At 40.5% G+C, this 24,599-nt stretch overlaps 2 protein-coding genes across 6 annotated transcripts in view; one reads left to right on the plus strand and one right to left on the minus strand.

Annotated features, from left to right (window-relative positions):
• The window catches only part of LOC124616047 (protein mono-ADP-ribosyltransferase PARP16), a 49,039-nt gene extending 35,963 nt beyond the window's left edge, over positions 1 to 13,076 (minus strand). For 4 of the 5 annotated variants that reach the window (XM_047144280.1, XM_047144279.1, XM_047144278.1 and 1 more), the window contains exons 1-2: positions 11,902 to 13,075; positions 339 to 488 (exon numbers count right to left, since the gene is read on the minus strand). In XM_047144280.1, the coding sequence (XP_047000236.1) occupies positions 339 to 488; positions 11,902 to 12,180 (429 nt within the window). In that variant the 5' untranslated portion in view covers positions 12,181 to 13,075. Of the gene's footprint in view, positions 1 to 338; positions 489 to 11,901 lie in introns of all 5 variants that reach the window. The other variant, XM_047144276.1, reaches the window with a different exon arrangement.
• LOC124616046 (aryl hydrocarbon receptor nuclear translocator homolog) overlaps positions 12,693 to 24,599 on the plus strand; it is a 525,437-nt gene continuing 513,530 nt past the window's right edge. Inside the window, exons 1-2 of the mRNA XM_047144275.1 lie at positions 12,693 to 13,319; positions 14,191 to 14,239. Of these exons, the coding sequence (XP_047000231.1) occupies positions 13,289 to 13,319; positions 14,191 to 14,239 (80 nt within the window). The 5' untranslated portion in view covers positions 12,693 to 13,288. The remainder of the gene's footprint in view (positions 13,320 to 14,190; positions 14,240 to 24,599) is intronic.

Raw genomic sequence — 24,599 nt, forward strand, 5'->3', positions numbered from 1 at the left:
GGTTACAGGAAACTGGCTGACAGATTGTGGACTTAAATCACAGAATAAGGGAACAGGAGAAAAAGGGGAAAAAAGACAGAATACATAAGACAGCGAATTTGACAACAAATACAAGCCAGAAGAAAGAAATTAGAATGATAATGTCTTGAGAGGAATAGTTTTACTTTGCTCCCTTTCATCGCTAACAGATAAACAAATATTCCTCAATGAAATAAATGAAATCACTTATTACGAATCAGTCGCATAAATATTCAATTCAAGGATAAACACGCAAGCAATAAGACACTTTGTTAGTGATACAATTACAAACCACTATGGTGAAAGTAAACTGAACAAACCTGTTTTTTTGGTATACGTTTAAGTTGTTGTGTCCCTTTGAGAACCCAGTGGAGAAGATCAACAATATTTGGATCTAACTGGTGAACGTCAGGATCTTTTAGGATCTGAGACAGCAATTTCAGTGATGGCGTACGATCAACAACATCTCTCTGAAAAAAGGTTTCTTGTTAGTTACTTTATGTTTTGAAGAAAAGTAATGTTTCATAACAGAATTTATGATATGACAGCATCAGCACATTTTTTTTAAAAAAACTAAATAAGTAAACGTTACAGATGATTCTATACACCTACACTAATGCCTGAAGAACAGTCGGTGTCTGGTCACACTAGTGATGTGTTCATACAATTTCACTTTGAAGCACAAAACAAATAAAAGCCAGTTGAAATTTATACTTTATATAAATTCACTTATTTCCCTAATGCTTGAGTTCACAGCCTTAAACAGACTAGAACCACATGAGTGCAAGATTACATATTTGTGTTACATATTTCAGTTGGTTCTATGTGTGAGCATAGTTATTGGGTATTTGTTTTGTAGTGTAATTTGTATTGCCGGCCAGTGTGGCTGAGCGGTTCTAGGCGCTACAGTCTGGAACCGCGAGACCGCTACGGTCGCAGGTTCGAATCCTGCCTCGTGCATGGATGTGTGTGATGTCCTTAGGTTAGTTAGGTTTAAGTAGTTCTAAGTTCTAGGGAACTGATGACCTCCCATGTTAAGTCCCATAGTGCTCAGAGCCATTTGAACCATTTTTGTAATTTGTATTCAATTGTATCAATGATGTGTTTCAAACATACCTTGGTATATTCTCTTTATTTTCGACTTCATACACAATTTAGTAGAACACGTACAATCATACACACAAGTACACTTTTAAAATTTAAAATGACAGTTTGGTTCAAATTGAGCAATAGGGATGAATAAAGTACCTTACACAAGTAACACAGAACCTCAACAGGACCATAACTTCTTATAACTGCATCACCCACCCCACATGACACAACCCCTCACCTCAGTACACCTGTTGAACTGCAATCCTGGCATTATGTATTCAGCTGTGTGTCTTTGTTGTGGTGGCAGTGGCTGTCGCCACTATTTTGTCTGAGGCTGCAACACAGCCAAGCTCATTAGTAGCCATAAAATTATTAATCAGTTTTATGTATATTTATTAAGACAGGTCTCATGTATAAAAGTGATTGATGTTTTATAAGCGGGGGACGTTGATGAAAAAACACACTATTTCAAAAATGCACCAAATCCACAGTTTTGGAGATGTTTCAATGAAATTTCGTACCACACTTTACAGGAAAGTAACACATTTACATATAAAATCCTTTGATTTTTATATATATATATATATATATATATATATATATATATATATATATATATATATATATATATATATATATATATATATATATTTTTTTTTAAATGAAGTTTTATTTTCAAAAAATAATTTATGTTCCTTTTTCTCAGAAAGTATTCAAGAGATTTCTACAAAAATTTCGCTGTTTCATCTCTTTATACGTTGTAAGCTTCTCTCATGAGGTTTTTGGAATAGGTCAATTTGTAGAATTTTCATATTTTTTTAATTATAATTCCACAAGTACAATTTTAAATTCATGCAAAATTTCAAGCACTTTGCCCCATCTCAGATTGCAATCAGAATTTCAAAATTTGCTCTTGAGACATTTATTAGGTTTACAGAAATATGTGTACAAAATTTCATAATTCTAGCATTAATAGAAGCTGAGGAAAAGGTACATAAACTTTTAAAAAATAAACTTTTCAGGAAAAGCAATTTAAAGTTCAACCAAACTTTTTCCCTTATGTCACTTCTTCAGAAGGCACCACATTTGTGCTCTGGGTCATCTTTCCCTTCAAGGCTTCTCTTCAGGATTCTTGTTGTCTGTCTTCTTTCCTTTACCAGGTCTTCAACTGACTTTTCAGCTGCAGAGACGTGCTGTAAATCTATTTTTCTCAGGATGTCTTGAGTAAAATTTCCTATCTTGAAGCCCATTCTTTCTAATACCTTCATCCTCCTGACATTCCCATCATTAAATACAATAACTGCATCATAAGTTGCAATTCTGACAACTGCAGCAGATGCAAATGTGTTTTTAGGGCATCGTTTCCATATGAGTGAACTTAGAGACTCATTTGGATTTTGGGTTTTGCCACTATTAGTGAGAAAGAGATTCAGATGCTTGAGATGGGACTCATATTTTTAATGTGAAAAAGGAGGGAAGTTTAAAAACTGAGTGTAATGGTGGAATGGTACATGTATAGTGCTGGAACGAGAACAGGGAAGGGGCTGGATGAGTGAGGACAGTGACTCACACAGGTTGAGGCCAGAAGGGTTATGGGAATGTACGATGCATTGCAGTGAAAGTTACCAGGTGCGCAATTCAGAAAAGCTGGTGTTGGTGGGAAGGATCCATATGGCACAGGGTGTGAAGCAGTCATTGAAATGAAGGATGTCATGTTCGGCAGTGTGTTCAGCAACAAGGTAGTCCACACTTGTTTCTTGGTCACAGTTTGTCGGTGGCTATTCATGCAGACAGCTTGTTAGTAGTCATGCCCACACAGAAGGCAGCATAGTGGCTGCAGCTTAGCTTATAGATCATATGACTGGTTTCACAGGTAGCCCTGCCTTTGATGGGATAGCCGATTTCCATGACTGCACTGGAGTAGGTAGTGGTGAGGGGATGTAGCGGACAGGTCTTGCATCTAGGTTTACTACAGGGGTATGAGCAAAGAGGTAAGGAATTGGGAGCGAGGGTTGTGTAAGGATGGGCAAGTATTTTGTTTAGGTTCGGTGGATGGTGGAATACCACTGAGGCTGGAGTGGGAACGATAGTGGACAGGACATTTCTCATTTTAGGGAATGATGAGAGGTAATCAAAACCATGGCGGAGAATGTAATTCAGTTGCTCCAGTCCTGGCTGGTACTGAGCAACGAGGGGAATGCTCCTCTGTGGCTGGAGGGTGGGACTTGGTGAGGCAGTGGGAGACGGGAAAGATAAGGCATGGGAGATTTGTTTCTGTACAAGGTTGGAAGGATAATTACGATCTTTGAGAGGGACTGCTTGTCACTGGGGATGTAACAACCACTGGTGGCTCGGCTGTACGGAAGGTACTTCTTGGTATGTAACAGGTGGCAGCTGTCCAAAATAGAGGTATTGCTGGTGGTTAGTAGGTTTGATATGGACAGAGGTACTGATGTACCAATCTTTGAGGTGAAAGTCAACATGTAGGATAGTAGCTTGCTGGGTTGAGTAGGACCAGGTGAAGCAAATGGGGGAAACGTTGTTGAGGTTCTGGGGGAATGTGGATATGGTGTCCTCACCCTCAATTCAGATCGCAAAAATGTCATCAACAAATCTGAATCAAGTGAGGTGTTTAGGATCCGTGTTTTCAGGAACAGTGCCCCCACTGAGAGAATCTCTGCTCTTGTAGACCAACACCTTCAACCTATTACTCGGAATCTACCCTCTCATATAAAAGATACCAACCATTTCCTCCACCGATCTCCACATTCCTGTCCCTTTACCACGCAGTGCCCTGCTTGTCAATATTGATCCCACCTCCCTTCCTAGTGCCCATGGCTTTACCGCTGTTGAACACTACCTTTCCCAATGCCCAACAGACTCCAAACCAACAACCTCCTTCCTAGTGGCCCATGACCAACTATGTCCTCACCCACAATTACTAATACTATGAAGGCATTACCTACAAACAAATCTGGGGTTTGGCAATGGGCACCTGCATGGCACCATCCTATGAACATATTCATGGGCCATCTGGAGGAATCCTTCCTGAAAACCCAGAATCCTAAACCTCTCAACTAGTTAAGATTCACTGATGACATCCTTGCGATCTGGATTGAGGGTGAGGGTACCCTATCCACATTTCTTCAGAACCTCAACAACTTCTCCCCCATTTGCTTCGTCTGGTCCTACTCAACCCGACAAGCAACCTTCCTAGATGTTAACTTTCACCTCAAAGATGGCTACAACAGTACCTCTGTCCATATAAAACCTACTAACCACCAACAATACCTTTATTTTGGCAGCTGCCACCCATTCCATACCAAGAAGTCCCTTCCGTACAGCCTAGCCACCTGAGTGACGAGCAGTCCCTCTTGAAATATACCAAAGGTCTCACTGAAGACTTCACAGACTGTAATTATCATCCCAAACTTGTACAAAAACAAATCTCCCATGCCTTATCTATCCAGTCACCCACCACCTCCCTATGTTCCACTGTCCAGCCACAGACGAGAATTCCCCTCGTAACTCAGTACCAACCAGGACTGGAGCAACTGGATTACATTCTTCACCAGGGTTTCGACCACCTCTCATCATGCCCTGAAATGAGAAATGTCCTGCCCACTATTCTTCCCACCCCTCCCACAGAGGTATTCCGCCGTCTGCCGAACTTACACAATATAGTTGTCCATTCTTACACAGCCCCTGTCCCCAACCCTTTATCTCATGTCTCATACCCCTGTAATAGACCTAGATGCAAGACCTGTCCCATACATCCTCCCAACACCACATCACCTATGCCATCAAAGCCAGGGCTACCTGTGAAACCAGTCATGTGATCTACAAGCTAAGCTGCAACCACTGTGCTGCATTCTATGTGGGCATGACAACCAATAAGCTGTCTGCCCACATCAATGGCCACTGACAAACTGTGGCCAAGAAACAAGTGGAACACACTGTTGCTGAACACTCTGCAAAACATGATATCTTTTATTTCAATTACTGCTTCGCAGCCTGCACCATATGGATCCCTCCCACCAGCACCTGCTTTTCTGAGTTACACAGATGGTAACTTCACTGCAATACATCCTACATTCCCGTAACCCTCCTGGCCTCAACCTTCATTAGTCACTGTCCTCACCCATCCACAACCTTCCCTACTCTCATTCCAGCACTACACAGCCATCATTCCACCATCACACCCGGTCTTCTTACTTCTCTCCTTTTTGCCCCCCCCCCCCCCCACTCTCCCCTGTCAACCATCTAAGTTCAGTACTTCGCTGTCAGCCACCCCCACTATACTACCCTGCCCCTCCCTGCACCAGCCTTCTTTTTACCCCCACCTGGTCGCCACCCCCATCATGCACAGGTGCTTCTACTCACAGTGTGGTTTCAGTTTTAGTCATGTATGTGGGCGCGCGTGTGTGTGTGTGTGTGTGTGTGTGTGTGTGTGTGTGTGTGTGTGTGTGTGTGTGTGGAGGGGGGGGGGGGGGGGGGGTTGACAAAGGCCTTACTGGCTGAAAGCTGTATTTGTGACAGTCCTGTTTTTGCACCTATCTGCGAATCAGCATCTCCACTACATGGTGAGTAGCAACTTTCCTTTTCATTAGCTCTAATTTTAGCCACCAGGTGCAAGGCTGGCACTGATACTGAAAGGTAGACGTATAGAAATATTTCCACCTGGAATCGGTTAGGAACAGAATATGGGCAGAAAAGATCAAAAAGGTGACAAATACATAATGTTCATTTTATTTTCAATCGCCACTAACATAATTTTGTTCAATATGAGCATCAGAGACGTCAACGAGATGCTATACAGATCCGTATTTGCACCTTGGGGCCAGTATAAATCAGTTCTGCATTAATGCATTAGCCCATCTACCAAGTTTCACTGTCATACAACAATTACACAGCCCATTCTGGACCTCAGTGAGTAGCTGCACTTTAATTACAACCACCTGGTATATGCCTGAAATAGGGGCATTCACCATCTTGACATTATGGGTCAAAGCTGACAGACAGTACCACAATCTTATGTTGCCCATAACAAACTAATGACCCTAAAAATGTGAGTATCATTAAGAAAGAGATTTATTGCAGATGTTAAGGTGCTGAAGTCAAGTATAGGAGAAGCATGGTCAAACCACTGTCTGACCATACAAGACACAATTTCCTAAATTACTTAACATTCCTCAAATATGACTAAGAGCAGAAATAAAAATCTCAAACAATTCCAATTATTATGATGTTAATACTGCTATACATGAGAAAGGATGCTGCATACTTTTCCTGCAGAACTTATAAAATCTGTTGATTGAACACAAATGTGTATGCATTATATTATTTAGGCTGGGAGGCAACAATTTTCAAAGGTGCTGGGTGCTTTCTTGTTTTCTGGTTTATTTAGCACACATTCATTTTTCTATATCCTACAATATCACATTTTGTAGCAATTCTGTAGATTCATGATGAATTTTCTTATTCTAGAAAAGAACGTTCCAAACAATTTGCAGAGTTACTTCACAATCTGTGTGCAAGCCATTGCACTTAAATAAAGGTGTATAGCACTTTGCAAGTTTCCTTAACAGACTTACGGCAGAAATGAGTCCCCCAAGTTGAAAAGTTTCCTCGTGGCACATTCCTTTTATTCTGTCCAATGTTCTCTGCAGCAGTTTAGAGACTCATTTTTGTTTTTATATTTTCTCACCAGTTTTCCCTGAATTACATACAGAATCATTCTATGGCCAAGTAAGCTTTGGCTCACTTGGTGTCACAGACCCCAATACATCATATAAAATCAATCAGAAAACGCACAAGAGGAAGATCACAAGGCCAATCACAGCAAAACTAATAATGTTTCTAGATGCAAGGAAATATCGAGGACAGCATTGAAATCTCGAGCAGATCAGAACCTAGTTTCCTTGACCTGTTATGCCAATGTGTCAAATAACAGAAGGTGATTTCCCAAAATAATGACATATGTTACACTGGTCAATACATGTGAAATCTACCAATAAAAAAAATAAAATTTGAACCTTTATGATTCAGAATTTCACAGTTATTTCATTTTATTCTACCTATTAGAATAAGATAAAATTAAGAATTAATGATTTTGTTGGGCAATTTCATTTCTGATGTACCATATTCATTTTTAAATTTTCTTAAATTGTCTGATTTTTAGCACATTTTTAACCATAAAAATGGCCATATCTCAAGAACTATTTGACATACAGACTCAACATTTATATTATTTTGTTCACTTTATTATATGCTTTAAAAATATGTGCTACTCGGCCAATTCCATTTTAATGCTAAATTTTCCCAAACCAAAAGTTGTTTTTTTTTTTTTTTTAACTTTGAAAATTTCAAAATTGTATTTTTTTAATTTAAAAAACAGTACATTAGTCATACATTACTTGTTAATACAGAATGAAATTTTCACTCTACAGCGGAGTGTGCGCTGATATGAAACTTCCTGGCAAATTAAAACTGTGTGCCGGACCGAGACTCGAACTCGGGACCTTTGCCTTTCGCGGGCAAGTGCTCTACCGACTGAGCTACCCAAGCACGACTCACGTCCCGTCATCACAGCTTTAATTCCGCCAGTACCGCGTCTCCTACCTTCCAAACTTTACAGAAGCTCTTCTGCGAACCTTGCAGAACAAGCACTCCTGAAAGAAAGGATATTGCGGAGACATGGCTTAGCCACAGCCTGCGGGATGTTTCTAGAATGAAATTGTCACTCTACAGCAGAGTGTGCGCTGATATGAAACTTCCTGGCAGATTAAAACTGTGTTTATTTGTTAATATGTATGACAAATTTTATGATAGTGTTCCAAAGGGAACAGACTTAAATTCTATTTCACTACAATTGCCAGCTGTACCTCAGCTGCACAAGGTTTACAGCTGGTTCATAAAAACTACAATTACAAGGAAATTAGTGAGTATTAATTAACCACTCTTAGGTTCATCATTTTAAAATTTTACTAAACCATGCTTAATAACAATTAACACAAATAATCTAATGGATAGTACACCTTTTTCACTTTACATAACTTGATTTATGTAACTGTTCATATTTATAGAACAACAGAAAATATATGTATTACCAATATGTACAAAAACATTCATGTCTACTGACAGTAACTGTTCTTGTCATATTCCAACATGTACATTCTACTTTTTATTAGACAATTAAGCACCTTAAATTGTGTCACTGGCACATTTTTGCCATTTTGTCACATGAAGATGTTCATATACAGTTAAACAAGTGGCTTAATAAATGCACCTATCTAGGTGGTTTTCTTCACACATGTATTAATCAGATGTGAAAGCACAGCATGACTCAATATTACCTTTCGCCAAATTGTTTGAATGGATAAAGCACGTATGTTATCAGTTCACTTTTTCTATGTGACAAATGATGTGCATGCAATATAAAAAAGGAGACTGGCAAAAAGATTTTATAAAGCCACAGCAGTCACAGAGAGAAGGATTATGCATTTATTCCTATGAGAAAAGCCAAAGGTTAAGCAAAAATTGTTTCTGATTTTAAGGATTTTGATGCTATAAAATTCAAATACATCCAGGTGCAGTGTCACGCTTTTGAACAGATTACAGGGCTTATTGCTTGTGCCTATGACAACACACAGTAGATCACTTCATCATGAGATGAAAAAGGAGAAGTAAACCTTTTATTTACGCATCCTTGCGGATCAGCACTGTCTTTTTCCTAGTAAAGATGACCAGATAATTTGACTGTACCAAAAAAAATTCACACTTTGTAAATTAAATCCCACAACTGTCAATGGAAGAACAAACCTATTAAATAAAGAACTGCAAAAAGTCTCCCAGATTATATTGGAAAAAGGCATGTTGTTACATCAGTAATTTATCATCACTGCTCAGGAGAACTAGGTTGTCTTATTTGAAAGAAAACAGCAATACATAATTCAACTTTAAAAATATTGTTCCTGGATGACCCTCTCAAGTTGCAGATGAGTGAAAAGTTTATCACTGGAAGGCATTCAAATAACACACTGTTACATATAACAGCTACCCCACTGTTTAATTAAAAATAATACTGATTAACATGAATGTATTTTTAAAATTGAGGTATAATTAAGTGAATGTGTGTGTTTAATTATAATGATGCAAAAAAACCAATTGTCACTATATAAAAATCAATGATCTGACAGCCTTCTGTGTTTTGATCTTTAAGGTTTGCGTGACAACTTAGAAGGAAGTCCAACAGACTATGTACAGTTTCTGCATTTAGCAGTAAAATGAAATTTATATGAATATACGCTATGTGATCAAAAGTATCTGGACACCGCCAAAAACACGTTTTCCATATTAGGCGCATTGTGCTGCCACCTACTGCCAGGTACTCCATTTCAGTGTCCTCAGTAGTCATTATACATCGTTGAGAGTGCAGAATGGGGACTCCGCGGAACTCGTGGACTTCGAAAAGTGGTCAGGTGATTAGGTGTCACTCGTGTCCTACGTCTGTACATGAGATTTCCACACTCGTGAACATCCCTAGGTCCACTGTTTACGATGTGGAAACGTGAAGGGACACATACAGCACAAAAGCGGACAGGCCAAAGTCTTCTGTTGACTGACAGAGACCACCGACAGTTGAAGAGGGTTGTAATGTGTGTTAAGCAGACATCTATCCAGACCATCACACAGGAATTCCAAACTGCATCAGGATCCACTGCAATTACTATGACAGTTAGATGGGAGGTGAATAAACTTGGATTTCTTGGTTGAGCGCCGGTAAATGCAAAAACAACACCTCGCTTGGTGTAAGGAGCATAAACATTGGACAAATGAACAGTGGAAAAACGTGTGGAGTGACAAATCACGGTACAAAATGTCGCAACTCAGTGGCAGGGTCTGGGTATGGCGAATGTCTGGTGAACGTCATCTGCCAGCGTGTGTAGTGCCAACAGTAAAATTCGGATGCGGTGGTGTTATGATGCTGTCATATTTTTCATGGAGGAGGCTTGCACTCCTTGTTGTTTTGCATAGCACTATCATAGCACAGGCCTACATTGATGTTTTAAGCACCTTCTTGCTTCTCACTGTTGAACAACGATTCGGGGATGATGATTGCATCTTTCAACATGATCGAACACCTGTTCACAATGCACAGCCTGTGGCAGATTGGTTACACAACAATAACATCCCTGTAATGGGCTGACCTGCACAGAGCCCTGACCTAAATCCTACAGAACACCTTTGGGATGTTTTGGAATGCCAACTTTGTGCCGGGTTGACCAACCGACATCGAAACCTCTACTCAGTGCAGCACTCTGTGAAGAAAGGGCTGCCATTCCCCAAGAAACCTTCCAGCACCTGATTGAATGTATGTCTGCGAGTGTGAAAGCTGTCATCAAGGCTAAGGGTGGACCAACGCCACATTGAATTCCAGCATTACCGATGGAGGGCACCACGAACTTGTGAGCCATTTTCAGACAGGTGTCTGGATATTTTTGATCATATGGTGGATGTTACCATGGGAATATCAATATGATATTTGTCACACACATGAACAAAAATATACAACTAATGTACCTTTTTTCAATAAATAAATCTGATTTTGAAATTTCCAAAAATTAACAAAAGCCTGATTTGGGAAAATTGTGCACTATTACGAATATCATCAAGTAGCAAATACTTCTAAAGCTTGTATGAAACTAAATAATGTGGTGTAAGTTTTAGTTTTGCAAGTCAAATAGTTTTTGAGAAATTGTGATTTTAATGTTTTAAGAACCAACAAAATACAAAATTATGTAAGCTTTAAAAATTAATAACTCAAAAATGAAAGGTCCAAAAGATTTTTAGTTGTGATTTTTTCTGCAAACAACTGCCAATACAAATGTACAAAAAAATTCAGAATCTGAGATATCAAAGATCAGACAAAGTTTGTTTCACAATTTGTAGATTGGTCCAAAGTAGGCTACTACCAATCCACAAATGAACATGCAAATAAATCATGTTTATTTGCATATGGCCTCCCCATCCTAGCCTCTTGATGGCAGTCAATAAAGGAACTGAGAACATAATAAAAATCCACAGTCCCTTCCACCAAGCAGAAGCATTGCATTATAAGGTGATCATTCACATACATAGAACTGAACTAAGAATTGCTTGGGGACAAGAGGGGAATCAAAAAAGTCTACTAAAATTGTTAATGGGCCCTTCTATTCTTCTTCTTCTAGGCATATGTAGCCTATCTATATGGGATGTACTTATTTCAAGAATATAACTGCAGGTCTCTGGTTCAAACATGCAGAAGCAGCATACAGAGTAGCTGATAAGGTCTTAAATTAGATAATTGCAGACAGCTGTCTTACAATCATGTAAAAACCCACATTATGCACTACAACAACTTTTCTTTTTACAATGTAGTCGCTAAACAAGACATTCTACAACACTCTTTTCAACATGCAGCAGTACATTGTACTAATGTATTTTGATTAAATTACAAAGCAGTTTTAAACCCACTAAACCAATAGCCTTTCTTCATACGTGCGCGCATAAATTTCCAAATATATAAATTATCCGGGAAAGCTCTCAGAATGACTCAACAACCCAATACGATTCGCTTCCTGTCAGTGGCATTTACCACACACATTCTATTTCCTCATACATTCTACCTATTTCGTATTTAAACTGCTTTATGGTTTATTAACAGTTTGAAATAATCTTCAACAATGTACTACTTCCTAATGAATATGTTCTTGAGCAACCTTAACACTACACACAAAAATAAATACGTACCAATGAATCAATGTCTTTACTGTCTTCTTTAAGGAACTTCGGAGGGAAAGGTTTGAGACAAGTGTCATGCCTATAATGTTGACAAGCAGCCACAAATAAACTCCATTTCACGTCCGCTGCTAATAAATCTTTTTCTAATAAGAGTCTAAGACTAGCCAGTTTCTTATCCGCAACTGTAGCATCGTTTTCAGACTCTGGAGCATCGTCTTTCGGCACTTCAGCAGGAGGAACATCTAAGGCTGATTCTGCGGGGACATGTTCTGCCTCGCTCTTCTCCATGAGAAATTACTAGTTTCGATAAATGAAACTTCTATTGGGCAATTTTGTTAACTCGGTATGGCTTGTTATGTATAGTAAGGCAAACTTTCACATTGCAACAGGATTTTTATGCACCCAAACACAATTTGATGACCTCACTATCGATTTTGATAATAAACATCCAACGAAGATTTCAAAATGCCAACATTGTATCGCTGCAATACTGCCAAAGAGAATCTGTTCTACAAATTCTTTGCATATCCGAACCATATATCAGTGGCCTAAGTAGATTATACATTTTTAGTATCCATATTCCGTCCAATGCATGAAGTTAAAATTTTAAATTATGCCAATTTTCGTACTATTCTGTTTAGTATATCCCACAGCAACAATGACTTGTATCGATGACAGTTTTAATGTTTTGACAACTTATTACCAGATTATCATCTCTGTCGAACCTGCCTACTTGGAACAAACGCTTGATTCATACTGATACAACGGAGGAGATGTCAATGAAAGCAGCTGGTTCACTTAGTGTGATTGTAGGCTAGATTTAAACGAACACTAATATGCTACGTAGAACACAGACGGACTTTTCTTGCCATAATGCAAAGGAAAGGTGAGAACGCTTGCTTCCCTGTCTTATATGAAATATGAGGTAAAGTAAGATATACAATGGAAGGAACAGGGAAATCCTTACTGGTTTCAACTCGTGAGGAGGAACAGGAAAATGAATTGACTGAAAAGTAATAACTGCGATGCGCGGGCTGGACTTTCGTGTTTTGCTAACATCCATAAAAACAACTTTCGTCTGACTGCGGTTCTGCATGGTATTATTTGCCCCGATTTCGAGCCTCCTACTATAACACGTCCCTAACCTTATACATTCTAACCTGTCAAAACAAACCCTTGCTCTTGGTTATGACCAAAGATGGCGCATTTGATCGTGTGTTCTCGGAAATCCACGGTAAACACGAGAAATGAATATGGCCTCCATGTTGCTGTAAACAATGTTTTTGACTTTTTAGGCGTTTATAGTGTGTGCTTTTCAAATCTTTCTGCTTGAAGGATTTGTAAGTGTTCGTGAGTTTCGAAGAACATCATTACTGACGCATGCATACGAAGTCAGATGTCCGCATTAACTACTCATTCTGTACCAGGTAAGATACTTTAATGCAGACGTCCTTGATTGTTGTGAAATTAAAATATGTTTCAATAATATTAAAGTTGCTTTAAGGGAAAATAAGATACTTGGAAGGTTTCTGTAGCTTACACTACCCTGCTAAAAATGTGGACCTGAAAAGCTGCATTATACCGAAGCATGCTATTACGGGATTGTGGTAGTGTCACCACATTGTGTTTCGGCTTGTGAAAACATTAGGTCGTTAATGTTTTCATATGCTGTTTATATATCTATCAGGTTTGAAGTTTAGGCCACGTCCTCTTACCTGTATTTTACATTTTTTTACTGATTTTCATTCTCTCGGAGAAGAAAATCTGACATGAGTAACGAAAGCCCTCCTGTCAAACAGGAACATAGTTGGTTAAGGCATTTGAGAATTAAGGTATTCATTTATGCGGATAGGCGTTCTGGTCATGTTAATTTTCTCCATCTTTAGCGAGCAGAGTCAGAAAATAATTGTATCTGAAGTGTACATATTGGGTGCAGTTCATAAAGTGGCAGATTTGTGATTGTAATGTTATTGGTCGAAAATAATTAGTAACTTATAGAATTTATAAGAGTGACCGACATAATGCACCAAACAAAGTCGAAATCTTCGTTACGGCAATACATCTTGGCGTACAGTCATGTCGGTGTGTAGTCAATTTTATTAATATATTTCATCGTAGTTGAATTCGATGGGCACATCGTCGGTCGTGAAATTAACAGAAAAAATTATAATCTCTTTGTCACATGTGTTCTAATAAGAGATACGCTGATATCATGTGAGAGGTTGCATGCAATTTTCTTATCAGCTGTTCGACGATGAGCACCAAGTAATAGTCTGTTGCACGCTTTTCTTTTTGCAGGGACTGACCCTACCAAGGTCATCCAGAAACGTCGTGCTGGCTCAATAGGGTAAGTAAACGTTAAAGAGTGTGAAGACTTGGCACAACTTTGTTGACAGTACTTTTGCTATCGCATTAACAATTCTCTTCATGATTTCACAACTTTATCCACGGTCCCAACTCAGTTACGCAGTGGAAATATTTTTTCCCTTTTTCTACCTCGCATCTGCAGTTATTTCTCAAATTAAAAATACGATGCGGTAATAAACTCCTATAGGAGGACGAGCAATAGTAACATTGGAACCTCCTGTACATTTCCATCTTCCCACTGTGGTTTCTACTTTCGCCGCAAGGTCGCGCGTTAAGACTCCAGCTGTTCTTGAAGGTAGATGGCGCGTGCATTCGCATGGCAATTGGCAATGTGTAGTGGAAATGAATCAATCAACTTCCGTTATCGCTGTGTAACCATTGTACTTACGAAGGTACTCCTGTTATAGGGTATAAGATTCTTCCTCTACCGGCATTCTTCTTCTATCCGTCAGTGTTTCGTGTAAGAATTAATTTAGTGTTCAGATGCCTGTGACATAGTTAGATATTTCTCCACAACACAATGTAACGCGTTGTCAGACGTACTTACATGTTGCGGAGTTAAAATGTTTTCAGAACAACCAAAGGCTGCATACATTGTGATAGCATAAGTATCGAAGACTATGTAAATTGCAGAACTTTAACGAAGAATAATTGCGAAGCTGCAGACTATGTGACAAACTTGCGGCGAATCACTTCATTTCAAAATTCAGCGTTGAAGGAGTGCGTGAAGGAGGCTTTCTCTTTAACAAAGGCCGACCAAGTAGTGCATCATATCTCCCGCTCACTGCCAAAAAAAGTTAGAAAAAGAAGTTGTCGTGTGTATTTTATTATTGTGGTTAATTGTGGATACAAAGGGTTATGAAAAATAATGTTATTGAAAATGTAAACCTGGTATAAAATCTATTACAGCAAAATAAAACTATTTTTCAACTGTCAGACATTGAATCGCTGCTGCAAAAAAAAAGGTGTAATAATCGGTAACCGCTTTTCAATGATTTGTTTCTTTTTTTCAGTAAACAATTTAGTTCTGGACTAAATCTTTCACTTCATGTAGCGCGTTTTATGATCTTGTGATAACTGTACAGCTGTCTTGTGGAACTAAAATAAACATGTAGCCCACCTCGATGATGTGCAGCATAGCTTCGTCCAGAGTACGAGGTAAAATAGCAAAAACATGTAAATTTAAATGATAACAGCCTGTATGATTCTTAAGTGTACCTATCAAACGTTAAAATTCAGTAAAACAAGAGTCATAAAAGTATAAAACGGAACACTGTGTATGGTAACTCAATCATGTGACGTACCATGTATGAAAGCAACAGGCGTGCAAAGCAAAATAATTATACAATCTTCTTTCAGCAGTTTTTTTCCTGTTTCTTTCACGCTTCCTCATCGAAATGAGCTAGCATTCATTCTGTAAAGACATCCATGAACACATGTCAATCGGAAAAGAAAATCGTAACAGAAATGTATGCGGCTTACTGACGAGGCTCGGCAGATTTAGAAATAATTCAGTGAAATGAAAACAATAATGGAATGAAACAGAACGTATGTATAGAATTGTTTTACTGTTATCATGTTCACACCATGTAAGTTCGTGTTTGAACATGCCAGCAATGCCACGAACGACTTAATGACTGCGAGGTGCCAGAGAAGCGGAACAGTCGTTACAGTCTGTGTGAGGATGATCAAGAAACGTATATTAGTGACTGTGTGAGGATGGTCAAGAAGCGTATATCAGTGTCTGAGAAAAGAACAATCGACGCCATGTGCAGCATCCTAATTAAGTGTGATAGCCGACTCGTGAAAGAAAAAAAGAAGCAAAATTAACAGAGTTGAGAGCTGCAGTACAGACGACTGCGAGGAGGAGACAGTTTCGAGTGAGTAAGTTGCCCCCTCCCCCCCAAGCTCTCAGGGAAAGGGAACCACGTATCATAGTCAGGAATTATTCTTTCAAGAAAATGATTTAAAAGTCCACATTACATGGATTTTTAACAGGATCGGAAATGGTACTTTTTACGGTTACTTACAGGTTGCCATTGGTCTTCCAGAATATTAAGATACGCCATAACCCAAGGTCTTGCCCTTCCTCCCTAAAAATTGTCGTAGGGCATCCTTGACTTTAAGCTGTGTTTGAAGCTATACGGTATGTATCATAATTAACAGCGAAAACTCATTGCGTGTAATTAGGGCCGGCCGCTGTGGCCGAGCGGTTATAGGCGCTTCAGTCTGGAACCGCGCGACCGCTACGGTCGCAGGTTCGAATCCTGCCTCGGGCATGGATGTGTGTGATGTCCTTAGGTTAGTTAGGTTTAAGTAGTTCCAAGTTCCAGGGGACTGATGACCGTAGATGTTAAGTCCCATAGTGCTCAGAGCCATTTGATTTTTTTTTTTATTTTTTTTTTTTTTGGGGGGGGGGGGATTATACGATATAGAAGCAGACACGTTCCAATAAACATAGGTCTGCAAACGAGCTCTTTGCGAGAAAAAATGGTTCAAATGGCTCTGAGCACTTTGGGACTTAACATCTATGGTCATCAGTCCCCTAGAACTTAGAACTACTTAAACCTAACTAACCTAAGGACATCACACAACACCCAGTCATCACGAGGCAGAGAAAATCCCTGACCCTGACGGGAATCGAACCCGGGCGTGGGAAGCGAGAACGCTACCGCACGACCACGAGCTACGGACTTTGCGAGAATAAATGACAAGGAGTCCTTGAATTCAGTATGATATGTTTTCCTAGTTAGTACAAATGTGCTTGAAATGTGGGCTTTTCAATTAAGTCTTGTAATTGAGGTACAAATGCCCATTTTATACCTTAACAAGAAATACAGTGCTACTTTAGCGCGATAGTTGCCAAAGTTCGCTGTACGCTCAAAGAATCTGTTCCACGAGTCATCCTTGCATTGGGACGCAATACGGCACTCTCGTTTCTGCGATGAGTTACGAATTCGTTCAAGCACCGTCGGATCATCACATTTCGCTTCTCCAGTTCTTCAACAGTACCAACGGAAGTGCTGTACACTTCACTTTTGACGTCACCCTAGACTGAAAAATCCAGAGGACTGAGAGGGGGGGCCAAGGTACGGGGGCCCTGCTCGACCTATCCTTCACGGAACGTATTGGCGCGTTAGACATCTTAAGCCCGCAGATAACTGTACAAGTGCCCTCATCACGCATATACCACATTCCCAAACAGTGGGCCATCGACATCTAGATCTATACTATGCAAACCACCGCGAAGTGCATGGCAGAGGGTACTTCACATTGTACCAGTTATCAGGGTTTATTCCCGTTCTATTCACCGGAAAAATGATTGAATGCCTCTGTGCATGCAGTAATTATTCTAATCTTATGCAGCGATCCATATGTGAGCGATACGTAGAGGGTTACGGTATGTTCCTGGAGTCATAATTTACAGCCAGTTCTTGAAACTTTGTTAGTAGACTTTCTTATGTTAATTTACGTCTGTCGACAAGAATCTGGCAGTTTAGTTTCTTCTGCATCACTGTAATACTCTCTAACAAGTACAATAAACATGTGGCCATTCATGCTGCCGTTCTCTGTACACGTTCAATATCCCCCACCATTCTATTTGGTATGGGTCCCACATACTTGACAAGTATTCTAGGATGGGTCGCACAAGTAATTAGTAAGCAATCGCCTTTGCAGATTGGTTGCACTTCCAATAAACCGAAGTCTACCACCTGCCTTACCCTATGTGATCATTCCATTTCATATCCTTACAAAGTGCTACACCCAGGTATTTGTATGAGTTGGGCGATTCCAACAGTGACTCATTGATATTATAGTCACAGGATACTATGTTTTTTAGTTTTACGAAGGGCACAATTTTACAGTTTTGAACATTTAAAGGAAGATACCAATCTCTGCATACTTTGAATGCTTATCGAGATCTGACTGAATATTTATGCAACTTCTTTTGGACAGTACTTCATTATAGATTACCGCATCATCTCCAAAAAGCCTAAGATTGCTATTAATATTGTCTGCAAGATCGTTAATATAAAACATGAACGTCAAGTTCCCTGGAGCGCACCCGAAATTACTTCTACATCTGACGATGACTGTCCATACAAGATAACATGCTGTATCCTCCTTACCAGAAAGCCCTCATTACAGTCACAACTTTCACTTGCTACCCCAAATTACCGTACTTTCGACAATAAGTGTCGATGTGGTACTGAGTCAAATGCTTTTCGGAAATCAAGAAATACCGCATCTACCGGACTGTCTTGATCCGAAGTTTTCAGTATGTCATGTGATAAAAGTGCGAGTTGGTTTCACGTGATGGCTCTTTTCGGAATCCACGCTGGTTGCCATTGAGGAGGTCATTCTCGTTCGAAACACCCCATAAGTTTGAGTTCAGAAAATGTTCTGGGATTCTACAGCAGATCGATGTCATTGTCGAAGGTCAGGACTGAAATGGCGACTTAGGCCCTAATCAAAAAATTTACGTTTTAGATACATTAGCGCTAGCTAGGATACGACCACAGGTGTCAGTTTTCGCTGCTAATTATAATACGCCTTGTTTAAAGGACCAGCGTGTGTACGTCAAAGAGTATTTTTGTTTGTACAATCGCACGAAAAGGCATTTAGAACTATTTCTAAACTACATGGCACGTCTCACACTTGCTTCAAGTACCCTACGTTGTCAAGCAGCTATGCATGGGTCCTTCCAGCTGTCTTAACCACGGTATAAGTATCCGAGTTACAGAAGTTCTTATCTTTTGTAATTGTTTCAGGGCCCTCAAGAGAATCCTCGCTGTTCGCGACGAACTGACAACTTCTGGCGGGTCTGATTTGGAGCATTAGTTTTTAAAATCTCCCATTGCTATAAGGGTTCATAAATCTAATCTTTTAAAGTTTGAAAGAGCAGCGAAATCAGCTATACAGCGAAAGATTTTCGTAACGAGATTGTAAATTTTGTCGTTTATGATTACTTCTAATTGTATATTTGACCTGGAGCGTCGACACGAATGCGAAATTTATAAAATGACGTTTCCAGAATGTTAATAAAAACCACGATTGTTGTCATTACGTGTGAGTTTATTACACCACAAACGGTTTTGTTTTAAATGAACACGTTCAGGTGACGAAATACAACAACACGCAGCGCTTTGCTGGACGTTTATTCAGTCGTGGAAGCAAATGATCAAGATTATTTACTCTTTCTCATCTTTAGCGACGATGTTGTTCCATTGTTTATTGGCACGACGCGTTTTGACAGCAGGCTGCCTAACTATTACTTATACGTTAGTTGTTCATTACAAATTCATGAGAAGTGTGAAAAGATTTTTTGCTGTGAGTAGCAGTGAGACAATGTTCCGAAATGTTGCTGCCTCTGTGCAAAAGGCATAATTTATATAATCTCATTGACACTTTTACTTACATGTCGTGCGAATATATCATTATCTGGCACACGGAGCGCAGAACAAGCACAACAGCATTACGTCACACTTTCTCATACATTTATTGACACGAGAAATTGTAAAGTAATGTCGTTGTGTTTGCTCTTCTGCTTTGCAAAATATGTTAATGATCTCTCCTGAAGTGGGAGTTATTTCTGACACTCCCTTGATACCGTGGTTGTGTTGTCCAGATAGCAGTGAATCACTGTTTGTCTTCCGCTTATCCAGATGCAGCTAAAACCAGTGTACCGACGAAAAAGCGAATCGGCTTGCTTTAATAGGGACTTTCACGTCCACCAGCGAACAGCAAGCTCGTGTCGTTAGTTTTATGGATAACTGTAATCGCCGGTTCCGACTGTCAGAACACAGTAATCAAGCACTGGAGATGAGGCTCCTGATGCCGTTAGCAAATTATCAGCTTCAGAAACGCAGAGGAAAGAGAAACTAGAGGAAATTAGGAGTTCTTGCCGTCGCAAATGAGTTCGTGATGTACCCGAAAAAATAGTCAAGCCCGTTTTCGTTCACCAAACTAACAGTGTATGCCGAGACACAACAAATCGGTTAGTGGTGAGAGGGTGTGGTAGAAGTATTTTACTTGTTAGTGCAGCTGACGTCGCATTCACAAACTTTGCATGGTGTTAAATGTTTCTGCGGACAAATATTTTTGGAGCCACTTTGTTATTGAACGAGTCGCTGTCTGTGGTATACTGCTGTGTCAAAATATTATGACCACTCCCACTGCGACGTTGGATGCCTCCTGGTGGCGTTGCGGGCATGTTATGTGGTAGCCAAAGTACAAGCGTATGTAAGCGGAACAGACGCGGACTGGGGATCACTAGCAAAGGTAAGAGCTGAAATTGGGGAAATGCATTGAAATAAGCAATTTTGACAAAGGGCAGATTATTACGAGGGTGAGTCAAATGAAAACCTTAAATTTGTAATAACAAATCGAAATTTCGCGCCGTTATCCTGTAAGTTGGTAAGCGTGCTACAAACAGCGTGCAGAATGGCCTGTAGGTGGCAGCATAGTGTAGATGCACACATACCGTCTCAGTATCAGTATAAAGGTGGCCGCACCACTTGCGACATGCACCGGGGAAGAACAGTGTTCTGTTATTCGGTTTTTGCGTAGTGAAGGTGCGAAACCTATTGAAATTCATCGACGAACGAAGGTTCTGTACGGTGATGCATGTTTGTCACAGCAGCAAGTCTACGAGTGGAGTAGGAAGTTTGCAAATGGTGTAACTTCAGTGGAAGATGCTCCTCGTCCAGGTCAGGCACAATGAACTATGACTCCACAGAACCTTGCAGCAGTTGAAGCCATAGTGAAGGAAAACCGTCGAGTGACACTGAATGACATTGCAGCATGTTTACAGATTAGTCATGGGTCAACACACCATACTGTGCATGATGTGCTCCAGTTTCACAAAGTGTCTGCAACATGGGTGCCACGGCAGCTGACTCCTGAAATGAGAGAACGACGTGTTGATGCTTGTGAAGAACTTCTTCTGCGCTTTGAACGAGAAATTGATGGCTTCCTTGCAAGAATCGTTACAGGGGACGAAACCAGGGTTCACTTACAACAACCGGAAACGAAAAGAGCGAGCAAGGAATGGCGCCATCCCTCATCACCAAAACCAAATAAGTTTCGGACAGAACCATCAGCAGGGAAGGTTATGCTGACTCTCTTTTGGGACGAAAAGGGCGTCATTTTGGAGCATTACATGCCTAGAGGACCACTGTCACCAGTGAATTATACACAGATCTCCTAAAAAATCAACTGCGGCCTGCAATCAAATCAAAGCGACGTGGATTGCTGTCAGCAGGTGTCCTTTTGCAACATGACAATGCAAGGCCCCACACTGCCCGTACAATAGTTGCAACAATCACAGACCTGCTTTTTGAGTGTCTTCCTCATCCACCATACTCACCAGACCTTGCCCCAAGTGATTTCCATATGTTTGGACCACTCAAAGACGCAATGGGAGGAAAAAAGTTCCGTTCTGATGAAGAGGTACGCCATGCGGTGGATGAGTGGTTGCGCGGACTACCAAAAGAATTTTTTTTCTAAAGGAATTTATGCACTTTTTAAGCGCTGGAGGACTTGCATTGAGCGTGGGGGAGATTATGTTGAAAAGTGATACAGCTTTGTACCACTTCTGCTCAATAAATAATATTTTAAAAAAATATTTAAGGTTTTCATTTGACTCGCCCTCGTATCACGCAAGCTTGTGAACGAGTAGCTCGAAAACGGCAAAGCTGGTCGAATGTTCACGTGCTACTATCATGAGCATCTACGAAAAGAGGTAGAAGATGGTCGGACATCCACGACTCGTCACAGAACGTGGTGTTCGGAGGCTAATCTGCTCTGTGAAGTAGGGCAGTCGGTGATCTGTGGCATCTCTGCCGAAAGAGTTCAAAGCTGGTGCATTTACAAGTGTTTCGGAGTAAACCGTTCATCGTACATTGTTGAACATGGAGATCCGCAGCAGACAATCCCTACGTGTTTACGTGTCGTCCCAACGGCATCGGCAGTTGCGATTGCATTGGGCACGGGGACATCGGGATTCGACCGTCGATCAATGGAAACGTATCGGTTCTTCGGGTGAATCACATTTTTACTACACTAGCTCGATGGTCCTCTCCACAAACGCCATCATCGAGCTGAACGACGGCTCAAAACGTCTCTAATGACCTCACTGTCGGCGGGACGTTAAACACTAACCTCCTCCTCCAAATGGCTCGCTATCGGGCGCCATCACCGCACCGCGTACGCAGATCAGCGGTCCGTTGTATTACATGACCGGTGCGTAGACATCTAATGCCACTTACCTCCACAACATACCAACAGACAGTCGGATCCCTGATGCGCAGAATCAGGGATGTATTTCGTTCCAAAGCCGGGCAAACAAGCTATTAAGAAGGTGATTAGCGTTTTGGGTCATCAGTGTACATTTTACAGGTAAAAGTGCACCAAATTTCTGTACTTCGTGAAAGAATGATTTGTTTCTACTGGTGGTACATATCCAACGTGGATGCTGACAATATATAATTACGTACGACATTGATATACATTTCCCAATTTGCTCTTGGATACCTGCCCATCCTAAATTATAAAGTCTCTTGAATGCCGTACAATCCACTATGGTTCCGGCACAGATCATACCACACACGTCCTCCACAAGATTATCAACTTCTTTCCTTGAACTCTCATCGTTTCCGAATCGTCTTTAACCCTGGGGCAATGTCAATTCTGTAAGATTTGTTTCTCTTTCGTGTCATCTAAAGCACACATCTTATTCTGTATCACGCGAGGCTTCGACGGGCTTTGTTTTCTGATCAAAGAGAATCGCATCCACGTCTATACGTCGCATTAGCTACCGTCACTTTTTTCCCTTTTGTTTTCGAATATCAGTGCTCTGTTACCGGTAATATACATACTCCCAGATCCAGCCATTTACTTACACCACCGACAGCACACAACAGCATTCGTATCAATAGCTCAGTGCCAAGAGAATAACTCCTCTCCATCAATATACTTAATTATTTTCATCGTCTGAGAATCGTCTTTAACCCTTCTTAAAACTACGCTTGTTTCTAGAAATATAATTTATTTTATATTTTTAAAAACCGGAGACGTCAGAGCATTAGTATGACCGGTGACACACGCCTACCTTAAAAGCACGAAGGGACCAGTCCAGCGTTCATAGTAATGCACTTTTAGGACGAAAAAAAAGACGCACCACGAAGGAATTATCCGAATTGGACGGAAATCGATAGATGTGTTGAACATGTACAGACAAAGAAATGATTAAAATTTCAGAAAAAAGGATCATTTACTCAAGAGAGAAAGAGCTTCACAATCTGAGCTAGTCAATAACGGGTTGGTCCACCTCTGGCCCTTATGCAAACAGTTATTCGGCTTGGCATTAATTGACAGAGTTGTTGGATGCTCTCATGAGGAATATAATGCCAAATTTTGTCCAGTTGGCCCATTAGATCGTCAAAATCCCAAGGTAGTTGGACGCTCAAAGCTTTCTCAATTTAGGAGAGATCCGGCGACCTTGCTGGCCAAGGTAGGGGTGGCTAGCACGAAGACAAGCAGTAGAAACGTTCTCCGCGGGCGGGGGAGGGGGGCATTATCTTCCTGGAATGTAAGCCCGGGATGATTTGCCATGAGAGGGATCAAAACGAGACGTGGAAAAATCGTCAACTTAACGCTGTGCTGTGAGGATGCTGCAGATGACAACCAAAGGAATCCTGCTATGAAACGAAATTGCACCCCAGACCATCACTCCTCGTTGTCAGAACTAGTTTTCTGCTTGGAATCTCACTGCTTGTGGTGGACTTCTCTTCACTGATGAGTCCCGTTTCGAATTGACCCCCGACGACCTTCTGTTGTCACAGAAGTTTGTCGCCTATAGTGCGTTTGTTGTTATCGATTAAATACACTGTCTGCCAAAAACAGCTAAAGCACCCGGAAGGGGAGGAGGAAACGAAATGAAACTTAACGGTTTGAGAGGTTATGTCATGATGTTATTTCAGTTATTACAAAATCGAGTTAAATTTACACAGAACTTGGAAGTATGAACCCGCTGATCAGTATGACGTTACACCCCCTCTAGCCTGTATGTATGCATTATGGGACGTGGCGGAGGTTACGCTGTACCACTACCAGTCATTTCCTTTCCTGTTACACTCGAAAATGAAGCAAAGGAAAAACGACTGTCGATATGCCTCCCTAAGAGCCATAATTTGTCGTATCTTTTCTTCGTGCTCCTTTAGCGCAACGTATGTTGGAGGCAGTAGAGTCGCTCTGCAGTCAGCTTCAAATGCCGGTCTCCGTTACTGGGTGTTGTCATCATCATCATCATCATCTCATCCCATCGACGCGCAAGTCGC

The sequence above is a fragment of the Schistocerca americana genome, chromosome 5 (genome assembly GCF_021461395.2).
Source record: "Schistocerca americana isolate TAMUIC-IGC-003095 chromosome 5, iqSchAmer2.1, whole genome shotgun sequence".
Classification (NCBI taxonomy): Eukaryota; Metazoa; Arthropoda; class Insecta; order Orthoptera; family Acrididae; genus Schistocerca; species Schistocerca americana.